This window comes from Anopheles maculipalpis, chromosome 3RL (assembly GCF_943734695.1).
Source record: "Anopheles maculipalpis chromosome 3RL, idAnoMacuDA_375_x, whole genome shotgun sequence".
Classification (NCBI taxonomy): Eukaryota; Metazoa; Arthropoda; class Insecta; order Diptera; family Culicidae; genus Anopheles; species Anopheles maculipalpis.
In genome coordinates, this window is record NC_064872.1 from 4,238,197 (window position 1) to 4,265,203 (window position 27,007).

The 27,007-nt window shown below is 46.1% G+C and overlaps 2 protein-coding genes across 4 annotated transcripts in view; one reads left to right on the forward strand and one right to left on the reverse strand.

Annotated features, from left to right (window-relative positions):
• LOC126564216 (uncharacterized) overlaps window positions 1-27,007 on the reverse strand; it is a 444,146-nt gene that overhangs the window by 76,753 nt on the left and 340,386 nt on the right. The gene's annotated exons all lie outside the window — the stretch shown is intronic.
• Window positions 837-25,943, forward strand: LOC126563714 (uncharacterized). 3 transcript variants are annotated; one of them, XM_050220358.1, is made up of 27 exons: window positions 837-1,038; window positions 1,215-1,430; window positions 5,249-5,667; window positions 7,601-8,285; window positions 8,379-8,526; window positions 11,722-12,176; window positions 12,311-12,673; window positions 13,045-13,494; window positions 14,059-14,207; window positions 14,277-14,561; window positions 14,644-14,931; window positions 15,003-15,089; window positions 15,172-15,237; window positions 15,424-15,468; window positions 16,113-16,154; window positions 16,224-16,313; window positions 16,383-16,462; window positions 16,535-16,683; window positions 16,752-21,312; window positions 21,442-21,581; window positions 21,984-22,096; window positions 23,151-23,584; window positions 23,663-23,813; window positions 23,895-24,082; window positions 24,549-25,458; window positions 25,535-25,656; window positions 25,742-25,943. In XM_050220358.1, exons 1-27 carry the CDS (start codon window positions 909-911, stop codon window positions 25,899-25,901), a joined length of 10,926 nt encoding a protein of 3,641 aa, XP_050076315.1. In that variant the 5' UTR covers window positions 837-908; the 3' UTR covers window positions 25,902-25,943. The 3 variants fall into 3 exon arrangements, with proteins under 3 accessions (XP_050076315.1, XP_050076317.1, XP_050076316.1); XM_050220360.1 differs by having other exon boundaries at window positions 23,463-23,584; XM_050220359.1 differs by having other exon boundaries at window positions 21,457-21,581.

The window sequence follows — 27,007 nt, forward strand, 5'->3', positions numbered from 1 at the left end:
GTGATAGAAGCTGTAATTATTCTTCTCTATTGCGCTAGGGGAGATTTTTGCATGGTCAAGTGACCTTTTTAACGATACTGTTAGATTGAACTGATCGCAAGAGATAGGCAGAATAATATAATATTGGGCAAGAAACAGATCACATTTTGAAAATATTAGCGTGTAAGGTGACTCACTTCACGTTATTGTGCAAATAATTATTAATAAAAATACGTTGCGTGAAGAATTTATATTAAGATGTGTACCATGGCGGCGCTGGAAGTGACTCGTACTTGTTATAGCGGAATAATTAAAATTCGTGTCAAGTGATGTGCAGTTTGAATAATAATTTTAATTTCCATTTTAGCTTTACAACAGATATGACAACACGGCAAAGTGACAAACAAGTCCAGATGATAGGCTAATAATTAAATAGCAAAAACAAGCCAAGACCAATCATTCAACTCGTCAGATAAACGGCGTTTATCTTGTATTTAGTGAGGAATAAAATATTTCGTTGGGAATATATCATATAATAAGCGAAAAATAATTAAGATAGTGCGTGCAAAAGTGTTTGTGCTCGATTGTGTTGTATGTGTGTGTGTGTGTATGTATGCGTAGTGTTGTAGTGCAGTGTACAAAGTAATGTAAAAAGTGAAGTGAATGCAGTCAGCATTAGTTAAATATTACGCCCCAGAGCGATCCTTCTCCTCGTGCAGTGTGTTTGTAAAGTGAAAGATCCGATCCGTGTTTTCCCGTGTTGTTGTGCCCTTTTCCCGATAGGTGGATAGGCACACACACACACGCGGCCAGGACGTAAATACCGTCCGGTAGTAGTAGCGGGAGTTAACGCAGGGTTCAATAAGCGCAACTAGCAGCCGCGGCAGCACAGCAGCTGCCGCCGCAATAAAGCCGTCAAAATTGGCCGAATGGATAAGGACGGGGAGAAGAAGGGCGGCGGCGAGAAGAAGGGTGGCGGCGGGCAGGGCGGTACCGGTCTGGGAGGCGCGGCCGGTGTTAACGATCCGGCCGCGCTGCTAGATGCCGCCTCACTGTTCGGTAAGTGTTGCGCAAGTTTCCCCAAAGCCCAAAAAGAAAGAAGTTGCGCCTAGAGTAGCGTCTTATCATACGTGTTGATGATGTTTGCGTTACGTGCGTTACGTTACGCTTCTTTCGCCATATTCATTTTAACAAGCAATTTAAAATCTAATGAGCCCACCTTTTCATCTTTACAGCTTACTGGGGACGAGATCCGTCAGCAATGGCGGCAGCAGCCTCCAATCCACTGTTCGGCTCACAGTTCGGTATGCCCGGTGGGCTTGGCGGTCTCATGCCGAATGCCGGTTCCGGTTCCGGTAGTGGCAACGATCGATTTTCCATGTCCCATCAAAACCACAACACGATGGCGGTGGCTGCATCTCAGGCGGCCTCACTGGCCGGTTTGCACAACAGTAAGTACTGTACCTACCTTTTTTAGCATCGATTTTGTGTATCATCTCAGCTGGAGGATTGTTATTTGCTTGGTAATTTGTGTAACTTGATGTGTATTAAACCCTCTTCTCGTAAAACTAACTTTAAAGTTTTGAGGAAAAGCACCAGCGTCTCTCTTTAATGTTGTTGGTGAAACTTTGGCCCAGCTTGTAAAATGGCGGGTATGCAAATTAGTCACTATCAGCGTATTGCCATCAGCTGGCCCAAAAGCCGCGATTTGCCACTACGGCCACTCGTTGAAACAATCGATTGCATTCACTTTAAACGTGGCACAAAACCGCTACAGAACACACACACATCCGGTTCAATTGGGCGTAAAATTGGGTGAAAGCCGCCCGAAACTAAGCCGCCGCTCTTCGCCCTGTTAGTTGCACTGCATATTTGTGCATTCATTCCGGCAAATTGATCCCTCTTTCTCCCTCTCTCTCTTTCTCTCTGGTGGAGATCGAAAGCCAACGATGCATATTATAACCTCGCAGATTCCCATATTAACTTTCAGCTATAAATATTCCCATTGATAGGGCGCTAGTTGGCAGCTTTCCCGCCCCCCCCCCCCCCTGGTTGGCATTTTTTGTCCAACTTTATTATGTCGGTCAGCACATTTAAAGTGATGAAGTGTTAGGTGCATTTGGTGGGTGCAAGAAAATGCGCTGTGGTTAGAAAAACCGCTCTCCGTCTCGGTTACTTTCAATTCTTAAAGTTTTTTTTTCAGGGAAAATCTTTTTAAAGTTCAGTGAAATATTTATCAAAAATCCCATTTCGCGTCTGGTTTTGCTTTTGCGGGTAGAAGCTTTAAGTGAACAGCAGCAACAGGGCCCAGTGGAATTGGAATTTAAAATATTCAACCTGTTGGATGTAGTGTGTAGAGTAGCGAACTTCATTTAAATGGGCTCATGATGGCTTGATGCTTTTGTGCAGGGCAAACGAGCATTAGGTTAGAGCGGGAAAGTGGAGCTTCTTTTTGACCTCATTTTGATCGAACGAACAACAAAAGGGCGCAACATTGTGGAGAATAGTATAGCAGCACAACAAACATTAAATTATTCCTATTCCTTCGAGCTTTTTCGAATCGCAATGGTTTTGGTCCTGATGGTAGCATCGATAAGGCAATAAACATGTATTATAATAGCAATAACAATCAAACGCCGCCATAATCTTTAATGTCCCTCTATGTGCCTCTATGTGTGATATTGGCGGCAGTTCATTGATAGATTTGATGCTTTGGTATGTTCTGAACAAGGGGAAGACAAGAATGGGTTTCGCCATTGATTGGTTATCACTTTTGAGGCGATCAGGTAAATTTTTAATGATTTTTTTCTGTATAAGTCGTTGGAATTGATTGCCGCGTGATTGCCATTCTTTGGTCGAATCTAAATAGCTTGTGTACCGGTTGAACCAGATAGATTATTGACGCGGTGAGGATCAACTGCTCGAATGGTAATATCGGTAACGCACGAATCAACTACACGCTGGAGACTGAGTTCAAATCTCACATGTTACACAAATATTAGGAGATTCTTCCTCAGTTTTAATCGGTTTTATTTGTCGCGTAGAGAAATTTCAACGACTATTAAGATCACGGACAAACACTCACTTCGCACAAACATCGTTCTACATTTGGCAAATAACATTTCGTGAAGCTAATTGAGATCTGGTTTGTGTTGGACTGGACTAAGCGAGGCTTAGACACACTACCACAATACTGCATTAGCATAATCGTGCATTGCGAGTTATTTATTAGGGTGCCAATGAACTATGAACTCCTCCACACTCCTTTGTTTTCATAGGAAGAAACGTAGACAAAAGGAGATGAGTCTTTGGGAGCCCATTGTGACAAGAATGTACTGCATTTATAGTTGTTTGGCCTATATAAATGCCTGTAGAGTAAAGTATAAAAAGCGAAAGTGACGTTGATTTAAGAGGGTGGGGGGGGGGGGGGGGGGTAGGGTCGGTGAAAATGATGATGGTGGGTGGTTGGTGGGTCGGAATTTTATGAATGTGGGCGAGAAGGAATGCGTCAGGAATATGGCTGTTTGTATTAAAGCATAGAGCGTGTTAAAAAGGGATGCGTGTGTGTGCGTTTGGTTGTATGTGTGCACAGTTTGATTTGGTGTGCAAATTTAGTGCAGCTTTAGTAGCATCATGAGTCCGTCCCCTATGGGGGTGGAAGGGGGTAGCTAGTAAAACGATACTGCTTTAATGTCGAGGTCAAGTTCAAGGTAACATTAAGCGTTCGATGGTAGTGTTTGTTGTAGTTGTGCTGTTAGAATGAATTTTGTATGTGTGCACATTTAAGGATTCTGCGAACGCCGTTTTGGCTGTGTATGTATGTATGTATGTGTGTTATGTTTTGTGTATGGTGTTATTAACCTACGCATGAATGAATGAATAAATAGGCCTTAAAATTTTAGAGGATTACACAGTTATTTCCAGTGAATTAATTTTAAAATTCATTGCAACTGAACGCAAGCGCTCAGAGCCCTTTGAGCATCATTGCAGAGTACTCACAATCTAAAGCAAGGTTGGTGTGATGCCTCACCATAAATGCCCAAGCATTCGCGCGAGCGCCCTCTCGAGGACTTTTGGAAACGCGACAAAGGTAGCAGCAGCAGAAAAAGGTTTTTCGGGTTCGATTTTTTCACCGTCCCATTTCGAGTCCTCGCTTCCTTACCGCTTGCTTGCAGAAAACTGAGCTGCTCCAACGAAAAAACCTGGGGAAGTTTCGACCAAGAACAAAGAAATCGACCCGATTAGTAGAGGCTCTTTTCTTTCGTGCGTTTTTAGACAGGGAGAAGATGGTGACTGGGTAAGGGTCGAGGAGGAGCCTGGTTGCACGGGGGGGGGGGGGAGAGGCGATTGTCATTTTCCTCTCGCCGTCATGTTTTCTTCCCCGTGCTCTAAAACATTGCTGTCCACCAGCTGTGGTTGCTGGAAAGGGGTGCTAAACGGTGCGGCTTGGAATTTCTAGAATGTGTGTGTGTGTGTATTTTGCTGAAGCCCTATGTGTTTGTGTGTGTGAGCGAGAAATTTTAGCATAGAAAAGCGAACGAGACAGAAGATTACGGAACGGATCCGCCGCTTGTGTCTGGTCAGGTTTTATGCGAGACCGTGAAAGTAGAAGCGGCCTGGGATATATGTTGACAAGAGAGAGTCGCGTGCGCGCCTGTCCTGCTGCGTGCGTACACGTGTGCGTGAGTTAGAGAGCGAAAGAGAAGCATAAAAACATATTCAAGAGCTCACAAACACAGCTACAACTTTCAAAATCTCTCTTACTTTTTTTCCTTCCGCTCTCTCAGCTATGTTGGAAACTCAATGTTTTGTTCTCACTTACGAGTGGCGCTTAGTTGTACACGCCTGGCGGTGTGTGCGTGAAGGTTTTGTAGGGCGCATCGCGTGCTCACAAATCCACGCTCACGCGCCGCACGTCGGCGAATTGTTGTTATTTTTCTTTCAGTCGCCGCATGCTCTTTCTCGCTCTCGATGTTGCCCTCGCTCGCTCCATCTTTCTCTCTCTCTCTTTGTAGCGGAAACACACGAGACTTCTCCGCGTGCGTACCATTCCAATAATTGATGCTGTGCGTGCAGTGTGTTAGTGTGTGTTTAATGTCACACATTGTTGTTGTTTTCACTTGCTAACAAATTTATGCTAAATTGTTGGCGCTTGGCGTTTTGTAATCATTGATAGAGTAAATGTTCCTGACCGACTGTTGTAACAGTTGTTGCTCAACGTTGGAAACTAATTTTAATTTCTTTTATTTCCTCTCTCTACTTCCTACAGGTTGGTGGTCGATGGCACAGCTGGCCGCTCAGGACTACTTTGCCCGTCTGCAAGCATCCGGCATGTCCCAGCTACCGTTCTCGCATGATCTGGCCGGAGCCTTTCCGAGTGGACTTGGACTCGGTGCCATGAGTGCGGCTGCCGCTGCCGCCATTGCCGGTGGTAACACCGGTGCTGGTGGGGCAGGTGGTGGAGGAGGTAATGCTGGCGCCGGGGGTAGTGGGTCCGGCGGTGGAGGTTCCGGCAAGGGTGGTTCGGGCGGTGGCAAAGGCAAAAAGCGCGATCGGAGTAGCAACAGTAACAGCAGCAATGCCAGTTCCGGTGGAGGAGCCGGTGGTTCGTCGGTCGGTATGGGTGGTGGTCTAGGTGCTGGCGGAATGGGTGGCGGTGTCGGAGGCAACAACAACTCCTCGTACAAGGTAAGAGGATGTGTTCTGCACCAGAATGGATGTAAGAATAAGTGAGTGAGTTGAATCTTCGCTGGAAGTTTTGGGCAAAATTCTTGGGAATTAGGAATTCGATTTCGACTTGTAAAACGATATTGATCTCTGGAATATGATAGGTCGAGAACTCCTCAGATGGTTGTGTCCAAGGAGTCATATTTTTTGGGATCTGAATACTTGTTTTGTGACTCAAACCTTTATAGCGATCAACAACTCTTTTTCGTATCTTGGTTTTAAATCAATATGACTTGTAGCGACTAAATATTTCAATTTAAGGGTAAAAGGTGTAAAAGCACAGCGTTTCGTTTAAAAGATTCATGTTTCTGATTCAAAGCTGTGTATTCTTGGAAAAAGTGGGCTTCACGCTTCATCCTCTACTAAACATGGAAGAATTAGTATTTGAAATTCTTAAAAAATCCACCTTTCCTTCTGATGAGAGAGCTCCAATTGAATTTATGTTTTGCAACACATTCAATTCAATTACAATCAAATTAAAAAAAAATGCATTCGCATAGAACACGGGCATGTGTGTCACACGCTTTTAGTGTAATTAATGCAAACGAGTCCCTCAAAAGAGGGTAGATTAAAATGCTTCTCAATAGAACTTAAATGATGTATGTATTTTCATCAGTTTCCATAGTTACAACAGAGCGCAGTGCCAAAGTCAACATCAAAAAGCGTTATTTGTTTTCAAATCCACAACTTGATTGGATGTTATTTCGCGGAACTCGTGCACTCATCATCCATTGAGGGAGGGAAGAGAAAATGCTCGGATATTCCCTACTGCATGTATCGCTACAGACTTGCTCTATTTTCCCACTCCCGGAAGGAGGGAAAAAATGCATTTTTATTATGCATTTGGATTAAGCTTTTTTTGTTTTGCTTTTTATATGTTGAACCGTTGTGAGCGGCAAAATTTATCACACATGCAACTAAAATTCCATGGAAAAAGAAGCACAAATCACAATCAAACGGTCGTGGTTCGCTCTAGCCAACGAGAGAGCGGACAAGCTGTAGGACCGGGCCATACAGAGCTCTAGTAATCAGCAGCACCCGCAACAGGACTAGCTTGAAAATGGTTCACCGCTATTCATAAAATTGCTGCTGCTCGTGGCCTTCTCTGGTCCAGTGGAGTCCTGGGGGGTTCTGAAAAAAAAGAAGAGAAAAAATAGTAAAGAAAGCAAATCTCCTCTCCAACATTGCACATCCATGCGGCAAAAGCAACGAGAAAAAGCATGGAAATTAATTTACGAAAAATGTCCTCCATGTGTATGTGTGTGTATGTGGCTTTCATCATCATACAATTGGTTCCTGTTCCGTTTTTTTCGGGGCGGGGAGACTTTGTTGTACAATCTTTGTTTTATTCTCCACTGAATAAGATTTGCTTTTCCATGGTGACTCTCGTTGGTTCAAATGCTCTTACGCGGTCAGGCTCCATGTATCCAACGGATGTAAAAAAAAGAAGGAGAAGAGGACATGAAATTCGCGCAAATTCCCTCCTTCCCTGAATGGTGGACCTGTTTTGTGTAGTTCTGCATGGGCGTAGGTGTGCAGAATGACAGAACCGGGCGCATGTAAATTTAATTAGTGCCCGTGGGTTGTAGGGCGCAGATGGGACAATAAAGGTTATGTCCTGGTTCATTCTTTTTAGCCTAGTTTTTCGGCTTTTTTTGGTCTCTCGTCGCCTTTTTTTGTCGATGGATTTTTAATATAATTGCTCTTGAAGGTTTGCTCTGATAAATGATAACGATAAATGGAGGTCTCTGTATCTAACAATGAATTAAAGTATAATTACGCTTTTATACCTCTTTTAGAATAGAACTTGACTCATATGTGGATTTGATACTGTAGTAAATCACACAGACCTTTAATTAAAATTTCTTATTTTTCTCACCCCCTTGAATTTTAGAGCTCACCGTCTCCGTCCGCATCGCAATCCTACAAGCAGTCCCTCTACAGTCAAGCGACCTTGCACAAGGAACTAATGGCCATTACGGCAGCTGCTGCTGCTGCCCAAAATCAACAGCATTCCGGTGGAGGAGGAGGTGGTGGTGGCGGTGGCTCTAGCAGCCAACAGTCCCAGCAGCAGCAACAGCAACAGCAGCAACAACAGCAACTCCAGCAACTTCAGCAACATCAGCAGCATCAGCTCGCCAGCCTCGGCATGTTGGCCGGGCTTGGTGGGTCGGGCAGCAGTAGTGGCGGCGGTAGCGGTGGTAGCTCCAACTCCAAGCAAAAGTCATCCTCTGGCAGCGGGTCGTCCGGTGGTGGTGGTGGAGGATCGTTAGCATCCTCGTCGCCGCACGGTGCGAGCCGGCTGATTGGGAACGATTCGATATCGATCACGCGCGGTTCCAGCTCACCGTCGATGAGCTCCAGCAAACAGCAGCCAACGCCCAGCGTTACCATCAGTGCCAGCCACGGGAACCCTGGTTCCTCGTCCTCCTCCTCTTCTGCATCGCAGCAACAGCAGCAGAACCATCTACAGAACCTGTCGTCCTCATCCCGATCGTCGAAAGATGTCGGTGGAAAGGGTGGCAATAGCAACAACGCCAACAACGGTGGCGGTGGTGGCCCTAGTGCGGCCGATTTAGGTGAGAGTTTTCTTACCCTGCTCACGGATGAAAAACTAACCTCCTTCTCTCCCCGTCGCCATCGTCGGGGGCCATATATTTGCTTTTGCGTAGGTCTGAGCGCGTCCATGAACGCCCTGAGCACGCTGTCGCAGTTTAACAATCTCGACCTGACGACGCAGCAGAACATGACGGCAACGATGAATGCACTGGCAGCGAGCCAGGCCAAAGCGAAGGACTACATCTCCTCCGGGATACTGAAGTGAGTAAAGAGGAAGGGGCTGGGCAAAAGCGGTGAGGGAGAAAGGGTCGCATATGCCGAAACACAAGTGTGTGAGAGTTTGTCCTTGCGAGTGTGTGACTTGTTTTGGGGGAAATTGGGAGGACATTCGCGAAATAGCGTTAGCGCTGAACGCATTATTTTGCGGTTCGAATATTGATAGAGGATGCTTGTGTATGCTAGTTTAGATTTTTATTCTTAACTAATCCAGAGATACACAGCTCTTAAGGGAAATTTTAGAATTTAAAACGATGTAATGACAACGTACGGACAGGAAGATGGCGTGGCGAATGTTTTAGCTCATTTCGTATGCAAGGCGGACAAGCAGGATGGTGCTTTGTTCTGAATTTTCTGGTTAAATCAAACTCGCGCTATTCTTCGCTGGTAAGAGGATATCAGCAAAATGAGGAGCGCCTCGCCTCCGACCCATAAATGCCGGGGGAAAACGTTCTCGCTAAGCTTTTCTCCTACAAAAAAAGAGTAAAAAACCAAAAGAAAATGGTAAAGATTCTAGTTTCTTTTTCTGGGTGAGCTTATTTTTTCGCCCATTTTGTTCAGGCTTCTAAATGCGATTTCCGCGTGTGATCTTGCTGCTGCTGCTACTTTTTGTGAAAACTCCGAAAAACTGGAGAAGGTCGTGAGTGTTGGTTAGCTATACTAGAGAGCCTCGGTAAATCACCAGGCGCACCTTATCCTCCTCCATGTGTAGCCTGTTCCTGTCCGTGCAGCGGTGGTTGGAGTTCGTTGCCGATATGATGGTGTACAGAGCATCCGCCACCAGCACCAAGCAGCAGCAGCATCACAGTCGTGGCAGCGCTAAGAGTTGGCTCGAATGAAGCACTACACCTACCTACCTAACACAACACCCAAACCACTCACAAAAACCCACGTGCGGATGGCGAGAAGGATATAGGAAATGTAAACGAATAAATTATTCCGTCCCTAACCTCGAGAGGAAACAGGTGGAGCGCAGACGTGCGGGGGCCTAAGGGTGGTTCGGTACCATCGTTTGGGAAATTTGGAACATGAAGGAGACGATAGATGGAGTAGGAAGTGGGGCTGATACAGATACGCGGCGCAAGGATACTGGTGGTGGGCGCATTTTCATTCGTTGCTGGATTGCTCGGTGGGCGCTGGGCTGTGAACGTAAGGCGACGCAAGGACAACACGTAGTGGAGCACTTTCTCTCGTGCGCTAGGACAGGAGAAAAGGGTCTTTTTTGTTTTGTGTGTTGCCTGACTGGTGGCTAGCATTGCGCACTTCCTCCATCCATTCCCCTCCTCGCAGTCATCATCATTCGGGACGGAGTAGCAGTAGTAGTAGCAGCAGCAGCAGCAGCAGCAGCATCAGCATGATGCTACAAATGAGGGGTCGTTCTGCGCTAGTTCCCATCACACCCCATCCAGCCCAGTAAGGTTCGGTTTGCTGTCGTCCCAATCGAGAATTTCACATCAGGGAAAAACCACCTCCAACTCGCCTTCTTCCACTAACTCTCCTCACTGTACCATTTGCGTATTGCTTTCGCGCATGTGTCCCCTTCCCGTGTTGTGTACCGAGGGGTACGAAATGGTTGCGAGAACTTGTGGCGGGCCCTGTTTGTAGCAAAAGGAAAAAAAAGGTAAAGCCTGTCCTCCGTAGGGAGAGTGGGAAAACGAAGCCGTTTTTCTCACCATCATCGTGCCTCGTACAGCGGCAACAGTAGAGAGCGGCCATATGCGGAAGGATTTGCCCGTTTCCGTTTCCATTGGATGATTCGATTCTGCTGTATACCAGCCATCCAGCCAGGAACCGTTCTAGTTCTTCGTAAGAGGACGAGAATGCGGTTATCTTCTCTGTACTCGCGTTGCGTTCGAAAATGCATTCCATTGCGTTTTGCAGTTTTGTGCTTTGGGCGAGCTGATCCCTCGTCTCTCGTCGTCACCGTTTTCCGCTCACCTTTGTGTCCTGCTGCTAATGAATGTGAACTTCCCAGCCCAGAAGCGGTGGGTCGTTCTGGGGGGAGACAAATAAAACTCGGTGCGAAATTCTTCGTATCATGGAATAGGGAGATGATGCTCAGTTTCGAGCTTTTGCCATGCTCCCATCACATCATCTCATACCCATTACATCACCTCCAACCGTGGCCATTGTCGCGTTCTTTCCGCAATAGAACTTCTCTTGCAGCGAACCTACTGAAATGGGGATGGGGTTGGAAAGTATTTTTTCTTGCGCTTCTACCAACAACTTCTCGCTAGATTTGGTTCTAAAAGGCAACGGCGGCAGCAGTAGTAGCAATTTTGCAGCAACCGGTCTATAATCGATCTGCTGGATCCGGGGGTTTCGTTTTTGGGTAGCTGTTGGGTAGACTATTGGTATTCTGCGGCAGTTTTTTCTGCACCAGTGGAGAGTTCCATTTTGCGACAAACTTTTCTGTTCAAACATTGTGCCACAAAAATGCTCTTCCGGGTAGAGTTTGTTGTCTTTTACCGATGGAAGGCGAATTTTCGAGCTAGGCTAGTTCAGCAAAAAAGAGTTCTCGAACCACATCGGCAGCTGCAGCTCTGGACTTGCTCACGTGATTCCCAACAGACTGCAGCGGCGAATCGATAGTTTGGCACTGGATATTCTAGCGGATACAATTACAACTTGTTTTAAACTTTATTCTGATTGTATGATACTGTTTTGTTTGATTTTTATTTGCTTAAGCTCACACTGTTCAAATTCGTTTATATAATTTCGTCGAAAAATGTTAAGAGATTTTGTATAATTTATTGCTTTAACATTTTGACATAGATATCACTTAAGTTTGGTGGGTTTTAAAAGGTCCAAAATAAAGCGTCCAGATGTCCAGAAACTAGTGCAGGTTTCTCGGGGCTCGGACATAAGTTTTGCTGTAAGCAGGTTCAGGAATGTACCAACTCATCTTCCTTGCTTTCGGATCGTTCTTTAAGTAGCATATACACATGGACACGTTGTTGTTTATGGACCTTCCAAAACTTGTCATTTTTCTTTAACAAAGTCAGAGATTGAGACACTCAAATTAGATGTTTATATTTTATTATGTTTTCGTTCATTTGTGACATTTACTCTTCCATCCGTTACTAATGTGGATCTCTTTCCCTAATTACCTTCACTTGCGCATTCTCTCGCTCTCGCTTCGTGAACAAAATGTCATCGTGGTCGGTTCGGAATGTCCAGTGACCCTTCCTCGCTGCTTGGCGTGCGGCTACCACCGGACACGGAGATCATCAAGTACACCTCATCCATCGTGGGGCCCAAGGTACCGGGCACGACCGGCCGTGGACGTAAGAAAACCATTTCGTTAGAAGACAATTCCATTTTTGCTCAAATGCATGGTTTAAGTGCAGCCAAGCGCCAGCGACTGGAACCGAACGAGTACGGAAGCAGCGGTGGCAACAGCGGTGGCAGTGGATCGCATCTCGGATCGGGTAGTGGCAGCACCGGATCAGGATTACTTCCACCGGGGCTTTCACACCATCATCATCAGCTCGGAAGCAATGGTGGAATCGGTGGGCTAGGCGGAGGAACGACTGGTGCTGGCGGCGGAGGAGGATCGAACGATCGAATAGAGGTCATCAAACTGCCACCAACGATCACGTCGAACGGGGTGTACAGTGCCGGTAAGGGCGCGGGTAAGTATTTAAAAAGCCGCGGACCATGCATAAGCTCCTTTGAAAGTTGTCTCAATATTGTCTTAAAAAGCTCGTTTTTCCTTGGGAAGTTTAAGTCCTAATGTAATGTTTCTTATCTCTTCCGCTTGCCACAGGTAAAGATGCTATGGTGGATCATATGAACGAATGGTCCGGACTTAATCTCAGTGCGAAAGGATCCGGTGGTTCTTCGTCGGCAGCAGCCACCATCGTATCGTCGCTGACGGTTGCTGGTGGTATGAATAGCAGCGGTAGCAACAATCAATCGTCGGGAATGCTCGAGCAAGACGACGCACCGCTGAATCTTTCCATGAAACCGTCGAAAACGTCCAACGAAGGTATGAGGAGTGATTCAACGCACTCTGCATCGTCATCGTCACCTGCCATGTCCGGTGCTAGTGCGAATAGTTTGCAAAGTTTAAGCACAATCACGGCTGCACTCGGTGGTGGTAGTGGCAGTGGGAACGATTCTGCTCGATGTAAGTATCATTCGGCGGAAGAAGTATTGCTAGCACAAGCAGGAAAACAGGGACTAATGATACAGTTTAACTTATTAAAGCGAGAAAAAAACCTTATTGTGATTATCAATGTGCAAGAAAAATTCTAAGCGCAACAATTAAAATTGTAGGATTGAAAATATTGTAAAGGAGAATACTGTTCCCTTCACAATTGGACGCGCTACCTTCGCATAGTTAGCAAATCTCCTTTTTGCATCCTTTGTGACACTCTATTTTTCTCCATTTTCTTCTCTCTTTGGCCCACATTGTTTCGATCATTTCTTGGACACTTGGTGTACTATACGTAATACTGAATACCAAAATTAAAATTTAACCGTACGGTACAAACACAGCACGCCGAAAGTCGGATAATAAAAACCGTCGTAATGCGGCCGTTGCAGCTGCGACAGCGGCAGCCGCTGCTGCTGCCGCACTTGGCGCCGGTTCCCTCGGCCTGGACGGGAGTGTCAACATGAGCCTGGCATCGGCAGCAGCTGCGTACGCGGCCGCCTCGCCTGTCTCGACCAGTACGGGCTTTTGCACCGGTACGAACAGCACCAGCACGCTCAACTCCCTGCTGATGGCATCGGTTGGGACCGGGTCCGGTACCAACACCATCACCACTACCACAAGCAACACCACTACGAGCAGCGGCAGCGGCAGTTCCACGTCTACGGCTGCTGCTGCTGCCACAGCTGCCAACCATCAGCTGATGGCGGCCCAGCTTGGCTTCAACAGTTCGCTGTCCGAGCTTTTGAAAATCTCCAATTACGAGGAGTACGATTATGCGTCGCTCGGCGGATGTTAGTATTTTTATGCAATTTCTTTTTCTCTGTTTTCTCACCCGAATTGTCTTCTTCCCTGCGTCCCTTTTTCCCGCATACACTTTCCTCCGTTGCTTAAGTAATGTAAAACAAATACGTGCTTTAGAGATGGAAAAGAGATGCATTTTCCATGATAGGCTTAAGGAAAGGAAAACAATTTAAATTATTTTTGGAAGAAAAATCACTTTATTTGGAAATGTTTGATAGGCAAAATTGAAATATTTCCATTTGCTAGGAATAGAACAAAAGAAATGGCATGTTTGAAGTAAAAACAAACCTAACAAAGGAAAGGAAAGCCAAAAAATTGCATGTGCATCACATACTTTCGGTGTATCCTTCAGCTATTCACACTTACCGGCACGACTTTTTCCAGCGTTAGACTTTAAAGCGTAAAAGTCCATTGCTCAACTGCAAACATGATAACAATATAACTCACGCGCTTGCACAATTGATCGCTTTCTTAGTTATAGAAATCATGCATTTGATCGAAAGCTCTCGGACGTTCTGTTGATACTGATCCTAGCAATTGTTGTTCCTTGACAGCTCAATTCAAGGAAGGACGTCCACGCAATCTTGGTCGAGGTGTGTCTAAGCCGAAGAAGAATACTGTTGCCTCACTGTTGGCACAAAGCCGTGCCGTTGGATCTAAACCACTCACAGCGCAGCAATTGTTAACACAGGATGCAGAAATTGTAAGTAAAAGTGTGCTCTAACAATTAAGAAATAGCTTCAATAATGTCGGTTTTCTATTTTACTTTAAGGAAAAACTACGGCAAGCAATGCTGGAAGCGAGTCGGAATCAATCCATGGACAATAGCACCTCAAACACCAACACCGACACCGAAAGCATCTCCGAGAGTGGCATGTCCGAATCGGAGGGTGAAGAGCACATAAATCTGAAAGAGCTGCGCGTTCCGCTCGAGAAGGGTTGGCGGCGAGAAACGGTAATCCGTGGACTAACGCGAAATGGACACATCAAGGGCGATGTGTACTACTACCCACCGCAGAGCGTGAACAAGATGAAGGGCATGAATCAAATTCAGCTGGTATGTTTGCTGGAGTGTTTAAAACACAGCTAAAAGCACACGAGTACTGATGCTAATTATGTTTCTCTTTAATTTTGCACAGTATTTAGATCAATTTAAGCCGAAGGATCTGAATCGTGATAACTTTAGCTTCTCGGCGAAGGCCATCGTCGGTACATTCCTTCAACCGGCCCCACCACCGTACGCAACGGACGGTGAATTTATCAAGATGACCGACGTGGAGGTGAGTCGACGGTTGGAAGAGCTGAAAATGTTCACCCGACATGCGGGTCTCGGGGTGGAGCAAAGGATTGAGATTGCGAAGCAGCAGCAGGCACTTCGGGACGCTAAGAAGCTGGCCAAGGAAGAGATGAACAAAAACAAGGAAAAGGTAATGAATCTTTACAATCCAGCCGAAGAGAATATGATTGTATATTCGTTTTTATCCATCGTCTATTTCAGGCTCGTCAAGCGAAGGAAGCAGAACGAAATGAACGGTTGGAACAGCAGCGCAAAGAGCGGGAACTGAAAAATCAACAGGCAATGGAGGTAAATACAAAACTTTAAAGCCTTTCTTTTGTAATAATAACGATAATAATTGTGAATCCTTTCGTTTCTCGATCCTTTTCAGGCGAAAAAGAAACGTGAGGAGGAACTAGCGCGACAAAAGGCCGAAGAAGCTGCACGAAAGGCTCAGGTATGTATTCAGGAATACTTATCAATACTAGCAGTTAACTGCTGTTCTGTTGCGACCTTTTTTGCGTGGATGGAAAACAATTATTTGGAGTGTACACTTTTCGAATAAAACTATACTTTAACGTTTTGGTTTTTCGTTTCCTTTCGTTACAAATCGTTTGAAAAATTGGATGTTTCAAAATGGCAGGAAAAAGAACAGAAACGACAGCAGGCACTACTGCAAAAGGAACAGGTACAGAGATCCCAGGCTTAGCAATACCCCACCAGTGTCTTTTCTTTAATCGTTGTCGAAATTTTTGTCTGTGTGTGTGTGTGCTTCCTTGTTGTCCTAGTGTCCTAGTGTATCCGTCCTTAGAGGTGAAGAGGTTGAAAAGGGGTTTTAACTCCCAATCCCTTTCCATTTTTTCATATGTGTCTCCTGTTTCCCTGTGTACATGACCATAATAGCTACACTTTGACCATTGACGCCATTACTTATCATTTGTTGTGTTATTTAGTATCATTTTTGTTCCCGTGATCAACTACGTAGATAAAAACTCTTAGTGAACTTTAGGGATTGTTGGAATGAAGTACAAGATTCATTTAAGCATTGAGGGACGAAAACAAGCGTCTGCATGTCTAAAGCAAACAAATAATAAAACAAAAGTAGCCGATGTTGAATTGCACGTCGTGTTAGACATGCGGAAGCTTGTTTAATTATAAAGTCTATAAGGTGTACGCGTCATAGAGCAAATCCAGTAGCAAAACTGTTCCCATGCTTATAATTTCCTTGTTCGCCGTTTTGTTTTGTCTGTTACTCCTATTGTGGTACATAGAATAATCGAGACTTAGCGTAAGAAAACACTACAACCGTCTCATTTGTTCGTATAATTGCAGGAACTTGCCAAACAAAAGGAGTTGATGTACGCGATGGAAATGGTAAGAACATTATTTGGAAGACAAAACCAAACAATTTACTCACAATTTTGATTCAATTTTATATTATAGGAACGTGAACGACGAAGGCAACACATGGCTCTGATAAAACAGTTGGAGCTGCGTCGCAAATTCGAAGAGAAGGAAAAGAAGAAACACCAGGTAAAGACAGATGAATGTGTGGTGTTTACTAGCGTATCGATTTATAATTGCATCACTTACATTTTACAGGTGATTTTGGACAAGCTAATCCAGCGCGAGAAGAAACTCGTGATGAGAAAACGTGACACAAACATTCTCGCCGAATTAAGGTAGTGATAACGATGAGTCCTTGGAATGCGAATGAATTCTCACCTTTTTTTTGCTCTCTATTTATTCTTCAGAAAACCTCAAGAAGATTCGGAGATTGTGGATCAAACGGTGTTGCCTACCTTTTCACGAATTCCAGGCCTGAAGCTCACCGGCACTGGGTACGCCGATCTGCTGATGGTGTTTGAATTTTTGCACAACTTTGGCGAAACGCTTGGTTTTGGTAAGCATTTAATTACAAGCGGATCATTTTGGATTGTTCACAACTATCTTTTATCTTTTTATTTGTAGATATGGAATCACTGCCGAACCTACAGTCGTTGCATCACGCACTCACATCAGAAAATGCGATCGATGCCGAAGAGGAACTCCTGTCCGTGATGACGCATCTGCTCGTGTGCGCAATAGAAGATCCAGGCATTCCGAACCCCGGTCGCCACACGACACTGCTCGGACAAACGCTTCGCCAGGCCGATATTACGCACACGAACGTTTCGGAGATTTTGCGCATCTATCTGTACGCTGTAGCGACCGGTGAGGTGAAGCTACAGTCCGGCATTAATCTCGAGCGCGATCGTGACGCCCCGTCTAAGCATCATCTAGTCAATGACGAGGATTTCAAGATGTGTAGTACGAAAAATTCGCAGTTTTATGAACTGTTGGCCGAAAACGCACGCTACAAACTGTCGGAGCTGCTCAAAGACAAACCGTTCGTGGCGCTGAATCCAACGACAAAGACGGAAATCCTAGCCATGCTGTGTAACGATCTGCTGATGAACAAAGCGGTGTGTAAGCAGATCGATAGCAGTTTGGAAGCTCAAGCGCAACTGAAAAAAGAACGGTACCTGTTGGACAACAAAATCCGGAAGTACAAAATGTTGGTGGCGCGCAAGCAACGGCTAGAGCAGTACGAAAAGGCACAACAAGCTGCGCTTGAAAAATCTCTCTCGATGAAGGCGGCAGAAGAAGCGAAACGGGCCGAGGAAGCAGCAGCAATGGCAGCTGCTGCGGCTGCAGCGGCAGCTACGGCGGCGTCAGCTGCAAATACGACTTCCGAGGATGGAGTAGTCGCAGTAGTGGAAAGTGAGATCAAGATTCCCGATGATGCGTCTGGAGATAATTCCTGTGAAGTGGTTGAGAATGGTACGCTGAAGGAAACAAGTGCACCGGATGTAGATGGGGAAGGATTTAAATGCACCGTTCCGCCAGTAGCAGAAGGAGGATGCAAATCGGAAGAGCTGGAGGAAGGAGAAATCGTTCAAAAGAAAGATTTCGGTGCAGAAGGACACAAGACTGAAGATGATGACGATGATGACGATAACGATGTGGTGGAAATCGTTCCGATGCCTGTGACGTGTACGGTAACGGAAGATTCCTGTCCAAACACTATTGCAGCGTCGACCGATGCGGATGGAGATGAAGGTGAACCACTGCCTAAGCTAGAGGCGGCCGCTGTGAATGAATCGAGTGAAGTAATGGATACATCCGCGGTGGAACCAACCGTAACGACGAGTATACACGAACAAAACCACTCGGAATCGATGAACGGCATTGAACCATCTGCCCCCATTGCTGGTACGACTGATGAAACCTGCACAAACCGCATGGAAGAAAACGGTCCTAGTGTGAGAATGTCGGAAAGTGAGGATCACCATCACGCACCGCCAGTAACTCCTCCACCGCCACAACAGCCAATGCATCCCGCCGTTCATCCTGCTTTGCAACATAACAAAGTAATGTTACAGCTGGAGCCAGGAGAAATACCTCCACCGGGTATGGATATCTCGTCGCTAACTGGTAACCGTCACAACGAAATACCGACCATATCCATCACTTCAACACCGGAGGATAGTCCAGCTAAGATGGGAGATGTCGAAACGTCCAACGTTGGTGTGTTTAACATGCCCGGAAAACCTGTTGGAGGGACGGAATTAACCAATGGAGAGCAGCAGCAGCAGCAGCAGTCGCAACAACACCCCTCACCGCAAGTGCATCAAAATCAAGCGAATAACTCCGCACCCGATTTAGATTTGTTGTCTAAATCGATCATCAACGATCACGCGACCTGTGGCGATCGTACCGACGAGGATAATAGTGATCTGGAGAGTGAAGGAACGCAGCTAGAAGAAGACGAAGATGCACATTTAACTGCGGAAGAAGCGCAAAGAAAGTATGATAAAATTCTGGAGACTTCGTTCCAAAACAAGCAGCAGCTTGAGAACGCTTTAAATCAGCTGCGGGTGAAATGTTTCGGACAGGACCGGTATTGGCGTCGGTATTGGAATCTGGGTAAATGTGGTGGTATTTACGTAGAAGCCATGGAATCTACCCAACCTGAAATGTATCGGTACGAGAATGCACTTGAGGAGCTGCAGAGCCGGCCGGACTATGTGCCGAAGTATGCGCCAGCTATTAAACCGGAAAGTGCTGTAAAGCCTGAGCATTCTACGGTGGATGTAAACTGCAAGAAAGAGGAAGTCGGCGAAGCTGGTGGAGAGATAGTTAAGGAAGAAGGTGTGACACAGGACATGAAGCAAGAACACCAAGCAGGACCTGTGGAAGACCGGAAGCGGAAGCGCTGCTCTTCGGTGTCGCTGAAAAAGATGAAGAAAAAGAAAAAGAAGCAACGAACAACGTCCGAGGGCGGTGGGATGTTTGGTGGTAGTCAAGGTGGTACAGCAGCGAGTGGTGGGTACCATGAGGGAGAGGAAGATGATGGGGATGATGAAGAGGAGGAAGATGGTGTCGACGATGATGATGATGATGATTGTTCACGGACGAGTTTTGGGAATGGGCCAGCACTGGAGGACGGTCGTACGGCAGATTCGCAGTCGGATGATTGTAAGATCATCGATGAGCCGGAGGTCGTGATGAAGGAAGGCAGCACTGTGGATGATCATATCAAAGCTGCGGGTGGGGCTGGTGCGAATGGGAACACCGACACCACAATTCACGCAGAAGGTAAGAGTGAGCAGTCGAACGAACAGGAGTCTCATCAGGAGAATCATAAGCCGATAGAAGATGGCCAAACGACAGAAACTCCAAGCGGTGGAGCTAAGAAATCCGAGGATCAACTTATGGACGTTGAAGATTCTATTCCGACAGCGATCCTGGTGCAGAAGGGCAACGATCATGACGAGACGAAAACGGTCGAGGTTAATAATCAGATTGGCGGAGTGAACGTGTCACAACAAGCGCCTTCATCAGCAACTGCTGCATCAACAACGACCACACACGAGGATGACGATGATTTGACGATGGTAGTGCAGGATGAACCTCCCACAATCACAATTCCCGACGACGACACGGAGAGTGGCGATCGGATGACGGGGACGGATCAACAGGAAGTAGAGGGCAGAGAACAGAATACAGGTGTTAACAGAATCGAGCACGATAAGGGTTCGTCGGTGGGCGATGGTAGCATGAACTGTGATATGAAGCCAAAATTGATGGAAAACGGTGTGGAGATGCGCGATCCAGGCGAGCTGGTTGAGTGTCAGCTGCAGGAGGTGGACGACGACGAAGAGATAGTCACCGGAGGACGTGCGAATGTTGGCCGCACTGGTGATTGTAAACCAACGATTGCCGTTGGCGATAATGGTGGTGTTGTTGAGCGCAAGCCGCGAACAACGACCACTACCTCGGTGATCTCGTACGGTAGCGATGTGGAGATGATTGAGGTTAAAGAGGAGGAGACGACCTGTGTTTCGAGTGCTCCAATCACACCGGGCAGCTATCTGTATCTGCGCAACACAGACACCAAGCAGGAGAAGGAGTTTAGCGACCAATTGCTCAACCGTTGGTTCTCGATCGTCGACAAGGAACTGCCGCTCTCGAGTACGGAGTGTTCACTGCCGACCATTAACGGCAATACACCTGCCTCGTTGGCGCGCCAAATCTTCACCAACATCACGTGTCGGGAGATCTGTCAGATTCAGGGCAATCGGTGGGACATTGGCAACAATATCCAGTTCTTTAGCGTTCCACTAGAGAAGGGAGTAGAGATCCATTTTCCCAACGAATCGATCCTGTCGATGTCCGGATTGGATGACGACGAGATTAATGAGGTGATTGCGAAGAAAAGCCGACCGGAACCGTTGCAGCTGTCCGATATGAAGCCGGCCTTTAAGCGGGAAACCATCGAGTACTCGTACAGCCACCATCACCCGAACCAGATTCGATTACGGGCGGAGATGCTCGCCGAGGAGACGGCTGATCCGGAAGAATATGGCAACTTTTCGCTACCGGCGTACATGACGCTTACTCTCTCTAATCTGACCGCGTACGTGCAGTGTGATCAGTTTCAACCTCTGCAGATGACACCGGAGGAGGAGAAGCAGCTGGAAGATGTGAAGCAGCACGGTGCACCGCAGAAGACGGAACCTCAGGTTGTACCTCGTGAGTTCCGCTATGGTTGGTGGAAGATTAACGATATTGAGGAGTTGAACGAGCTGATCAAGGCACTGAATCCACGCGGTGTCCGGGAGCGGCTGCTAAGACAAAGTCTTCTCGAATCGCTAGCAGAAAGCGTGAATCTCACAACGCCCCATCATGTGTCGCATCCGCGGGCGGCACCACCACCAAACGGGTACATTGAGCCGGAAGCTTGGAATGCGTGGAACCCGTCCATCGCAAGGCGTGTCGAGGTGGCACTGCTCGATCAGATTGAAGCGATGGAAGATAAGGTGGCGAGCGCTTCGATGCAGGTGAAGGGTTGGCAGATGCCACAGCGCGAAGGTGACAGCGAGAATGGCGTAGTGGAGGACGTGACAATTGAGATGCTGCGCGAACGAATTCTGGGTCTGGAAGCGGCCATCGAACGACGCTACCTCAAACCACCGCTGGGAATCAAGTGAGTATGATCTGGAGAGCGACAGGGAGGGTGGGGCATGAAGGATGGTGGGAGGGAGCAGAAAGAGTGGGATAGGTTTCTGCGGGATGTGTCGGTTGATTGTAATACCTCGTGAATTCGTTCCTTTGGGTCTCCCATCCACAGCACCACCGAGGCGCAAATGGCGGTCATTGCGCAGCAGGAGTCGCACCACAACCAGAACAACGCAAACGTGTCGAATCTGTCCAACTGCTCCAACAGCTCCGCCGAGGATGAGAATCTCCCGAAAGGTAAGATGATAATTCCTCTTTGCGAGCGAGAAATTCGAAATCTTCGAGAATTTCCTTTTTCTAGTTAGGACCTGTTAAAATAAAAATCAATATTCAAAGATCAATCAGCGACTGCAATCACATCTGAATGCTTGTTTGGCCTCCATGTGAGGTTCTCTCTTCGTCGTTCGTCGACTGGCGAAATTATTTATGCTTTTCAACTTCTTCGTTAGAAAATAGAGCTGAGATCTTCGGATTCTTGTAACGTAATTCCTTGACTTCTTTGGCCATGATTGCTTCAAATCCAACTTTTAACTCAGATATCTTCTGCTGGACTCAACCATCATATGGCATATAGGCTAGCCATTTTGCTCTGCAATGCTTATATTAGACTAATGTTTAACATTCTTCCATCTTCTGCAGGTCTGCTATCATGGCGCGACGCAGTAGAACGTTCCGTCACTACCGCACAACTATCGATGGCACTGTACGTGCTGGAATCGTGCGTCGCCTGGGACAAGAGTATCATGAAAGCGGTATGTTGTATCTCAATATATCCCATAGAGGATGGTATTTCCGTGTGCGTGTGTTAGTGTGTTTAATGTTGATCAAACCATCCTTAAAGTACACTTTTTGCGCGCGCGTGTGTGTTTGTTATTGTTGTGGTGTGCCTGTTTGAGAGAATCACTTGTGACTATTGTGTTTCCGTTGGGATACGATGTGTTTGTACTTTGTTTAGAAAGATTCACGCACCACCGGATCAATAAAACGTTACCGGGCCCCCAACTCACTTGGGTACTGGAGTGTATTGGATTTTAATAGCATTTTACTACTACCTAGCAGTATATAGTTCTATTGGCCGATCATCATCGTGTCCTCGTTGCCGTCGTCGTCATCGTCGTCGTCTTCGTCGTCGTTTCCATCGTTGGTTTGATGTTTCTCCCTGAACAGAGGAACTTACTTACTTCTCAACCTAACTTTTCGCTTAGCCATTTCTTTTCATTCGTTTCTTTTCAAGATTTTGATTTCTTTTGCATGATTGTATGTCGTCCTGTTACTAGTGCTGTGTGAATATTCCTTCTTCGGTTTATTAGCTTTTTTCACAATTGTTTTAAGCACCTTTTTCTTTATAAGATGGCATGTTTAAACGTTTTTAACTCTAGCTTTGTTTGTGTTGAATATTTGTTTTTTTTTTCATTAGCCTTGTTGTTCTTTGTAATCGTTTTGTTACACATTTTGTGCTTATGTTTGCGTTTTGTGCCGTTTTTATATCTGTGTCCTGTCGCTGCTAGACCCGAAAAGTTGGCAGAGTTTGCTTTTTTTCGATACTGATTGCTGTTTTTCTTTCTTTATCATTTTCTTCCTTTTTTGTCGTTCGATGAAAATTATTACTCGTTCGTTGGTGTTGTACATCTCTCTCTCTCTTTCTATCCGTATTCGGCGACTGTTGTGCGCATTGGATGTTATGAATATGAATGTGTTTTTACCTTTTGGCTATTAACTTTGCAATGGATTTTGTTGGGGAATTGGAAATTCTCGGATAACGCACTTTTTTCTGGACAAATGCATGTCCAATGGTTGTGTGTTTAGCAAAGCACAAAGGGGGGAAAGAATGGAAACAAAAAAGCAGGCAACAAATCGAGCAAAAAGAAGAATGGTGGTGCAGCCGCTAATCAGCACGATTCGCCGGCCAGCAAGAAGGGCACTGCTTCTAACAATAATACTACTACCACTACTACCACTACTATCACTACTACTAACCTCTCGGGATCCAACTGGGAATACTCAACGATGGCGGCGGCAACGGGGACAGCGACGATGAACACGGGCAACAACGCGACCAATGGCAAATCGAAGAAGAAACCGCTCTCGAAATCCAAACTGTCTTCCCTTCTATTGCAGAATTGTCAGTTCTGTCAATCGGGAGAGTCTGAAGACAAGCTGCTGCTGTGCGACGGTTGTGACCGTGGCTATCACACCTACTGCTTCAAGCCACGCATGGACAAAATTCCCGATGGTGATTGGTAAGTGTTGCTGTGGAGAGTGCCTTCACACGTCTATTTTGTATATGATTACTACTGAAACGCGTTCTTTTATTGTAGGTATTGTTTTGAGTGTAAAAACAAAGCTACGGGTGATAGGAAATGTATCGTTTGCGGAGGTCTTCGGCCACCACCGTTAGGCAAAATGGTTTACTGTGAGTTGTGCCCACGGGCCTATCATCAGGACTGTTATATCCCGCCAATGCTTAAGGTATGTCTTGTACACTTTTTTGCAAAGGACACCTCGAAAAAAGTAAGCTAAAATCGATTATTTTTATCATCCCAATTTCAGTATCCTCGTGGTAAATGGTACTGCCAGAACTGTGTCGCAAAGGCGCCGCCAAAGAAGAAACCGCAGCGCAAACCGAAGGAACGCACCACCAACAACAGCTCTCAGTCGCTGCTTAACAGCTCGTTAAACAGCTCTCAGAACCAGTCGTTGAATTCATCCCACGAGGATATCGCAACGACCCCGTTAAGGTAGCTACACGTTTTGTTGCTTACTGTACCGTACCGCCTCTGTATAACTTCTCGTGTGTGTGCACACTATCTCGCGCACACTTACATACACAAGCTTACGCCTTTAACTCTCTTTCACGCTAAAACAAGCATCCGTATTTCATTTTAAATTAACAAAAACAGTTAACAGCTAGGCTTTTCTATCTCTCTCTTTATGATTTACTCATCCTGTGTACTTGTGTTGTTGTCTCGTGTTGTCCCTTCTACACACTACAACTGTTCTGTCCCTAGTTTATGGGTTATTCGATGTTAACCATATAAATGCTTTCGCTTTCGTGCTGCTTGTGGTGGCCCCCCATCCTTTTAAACAGCATTGGGACACCGCAGCCCTAACATACACAAACATATACACATATACACACATGTGATCGTTGTCGTAAAGATGAGAACAATTTAGAAGATATTAAAGAGAACCCAATTAATACAGTCCAGCACATTCAATAGCGTCCACGAGTCATGAAGAGTCGTCGGCGCCGCCACAACCACATCTACAGCCACCGCATAACAGTACGATCGTGAGCCACATGTCGGGAGGGGTCGCGACTACTACCACAGCATCAACACCCGGCTATCATCATCAACAGCAGCAGCAGCAGCAGCAGCAGCAACAACCAATGCCAATGAGCAGTGTCCCTACGATCGATGAGAACAATTACGCCATGTGTCACCCTCCTGTACCGACTGATGCCTCAATGTCAGCTTATGGCCAGCCGCAACAGCAGTACTATCAGCAGTTTTATCCGCAACAGGCGCCTCAAGTTCCACCAACACCATCACAACAGCCGTATTATCCGGTGCTGGCTGAAAGCAATCCAACAATGGTTGAAGAACAGTCAAATTATGCTGCTCCAGCTGCTACAGCGAATGAATCTGAAGCTTATTCCGTTGCACAAAACGAGGACGAGTCACCGATCGATACGAGTGCTCCATCATCTCCACCGAAACAAATTGAAGGTCCCGTATCCCCCGCGCCAACTGCCGCCGCTTGTAGCAGCAGTGGGGAATTTTTTTCACCATCAACCAGCGCAATGAACGCATGCTCCTCTTCGGCCAGCTATCTGGACAGTGGTGAACAGCGTGCCGTGCTAGCGAACGATGGTGAAGGAAGCTGTGGTGGTGACTCATCGGAGGAGTATCAACCACGACCGTCTCCGGTGAAGGAATCGCCAAGCATGACCAGCAGTAGCAGCAGCAACAGTAGCACTAGCGATCACCAGCGAAAGGAACGTTCGAAGGAGCGCGATGAAGCGAAGGAACGGGCAAAACAGGAGAAAAAGGCAACGAAAAGACTGCTGAAAGAGTTGGCCGTTTGCAAAACGATCCTGGAGGAAATGGAGGTAGGCAGGGGTTGTAGCCTAGGGTTGTGTCCAGTCAAGAATTAAATCATCTAATTATTGATCCCTATCGTAACAGCTGCACGAAGATTCGTGGCCATTCTTGCTGCCGGTAAACACGAAGCAGTTTCCGACGTACCGCAAGGTCATCAAAAGTCCGATGGATCTTTCGACGATTAAGAAACGCCTCCAGGATTTAGTGTAAGCAACGAAAGCATGCAAGCACCTCGAGATTTGGTTGTTTTCTTTTTGTTTACGCTCATTTACTATCTGCCCTTGCTTATAGGTATAAATCACGCGAAGACTTTATCGCAGACGTGCGCCAAATATTCGACAACTGTGAAGTCTTCAATGAGGATGACTCACCCGTCGGCATTGCCGGGCACGGTATGCGCAAGTTCTTCGAGCAACGGTGGGCCGACCTAACGGAAAAGCACACCTCTTGATACCATCAGCCGAAGGAAGTGGTCGTCGACGTTGTTGACACAAAACCGACGGAAGATTCAGGAACGTTTCTTACACCTGCCCTTCCACCAGTACCACCACCACCATCATCACCGCCGGCATCATCGCCACCTTCGTCGTCATCACAGTATTGGATGGAACAGGGTGATAGTAGTGGCGAGGATCAATCGTCAGAGAGGAAGAACGTTGAAGAATTGGGTAGTGTTTCGAATGCAGAAGCTACTCGTGAACAGCTGTAACTGGACAAAATGCCCCCGAGAGAGATAGAGAGAGAACCAGAGAGAAAAGACTGTGTCCGCCGCCTCGATTTTGTTTGGTAGGTTGGCACGAATGAGAAGGCCAGAAATGGGGTAGGAAAACAAAAAAATTAAACAGCGGCAAGTGGGAAACACTCACACTGTGTGATTTGAAACACATCGAACAATTCGAACTGAACACTCCCCATAAAAATACACATCTAGAGAGAGGGAGAAAGAGAGAGAGAGACAGAGAGAAAGAGAGAGAGAGAAAGAAAGAAAGAGAGAGAAAGAGAGGGAACTCCTTGTCTACATCACAACAAAAGGAAAAGAAAAACACATCGATATGGCCATCGCTCGTATTAGTTTTTGTTTTTATAAAAAAATAATTTCCCATTTAATTTTTCCTTCAGTGTGAATCAGTAAGATACAGTAACACGAACGTAGTAGATGAAGATAGGTTTATTTTGTAGTCAGATTCTCTTCGTAAGTGTGAAGCAACGTATTTTAATTTGCGTTCAAAACAAAACAAAAAAAATATGCCGCCCATCTTTTACATCTCCTTTATCCTCCCGTAACATTGTACATAGGTAGAATTATACTGTAAAATTATCGTACAAGCTCGTTAGATATTATTTTCTCCCACTTTCCGATTTTTTCCTAGTTGGTTTTATAAAATATGACACAGTGTGTGGACGAAATACGAGCTGGAGAAAACTCGAGTTAAGGGATTTATGTTACGTTTAAGGCAAAAAGAAAGATTTCTCTTTTTTTCACTAAAACACATATACACACGTGTTTTATGTTCGGCAGTTTTGGGTGGGCTGTTGGTTCTGTTTCTACTTCTCCGA

Bases quoted from the DNA above. Each gene is read 5' to 3' on its own strand.
- LOC126563714 (XM_050220358.1), top strand. From the start codon at position 909: ATGGATAAGGACGGGGAGAAGAAGGGCGGCGGCGAGAAGAAGGGTGGC. The intron at 1,431-5,248 runs GTAAGTACTGTA...TACTTCCTACAG, and splicing joins ACTGGCCGGTTTGCACAACA to GTTGGTGGTCGATGGCACAG. The intron at 22,097-23,150 runs GTATGTTGTATC...TTGTGTGTTTAG, and splicing joins ACAAGAGTATCATGAAAGCG to CAAAGCACAAAGGGGGGAAA.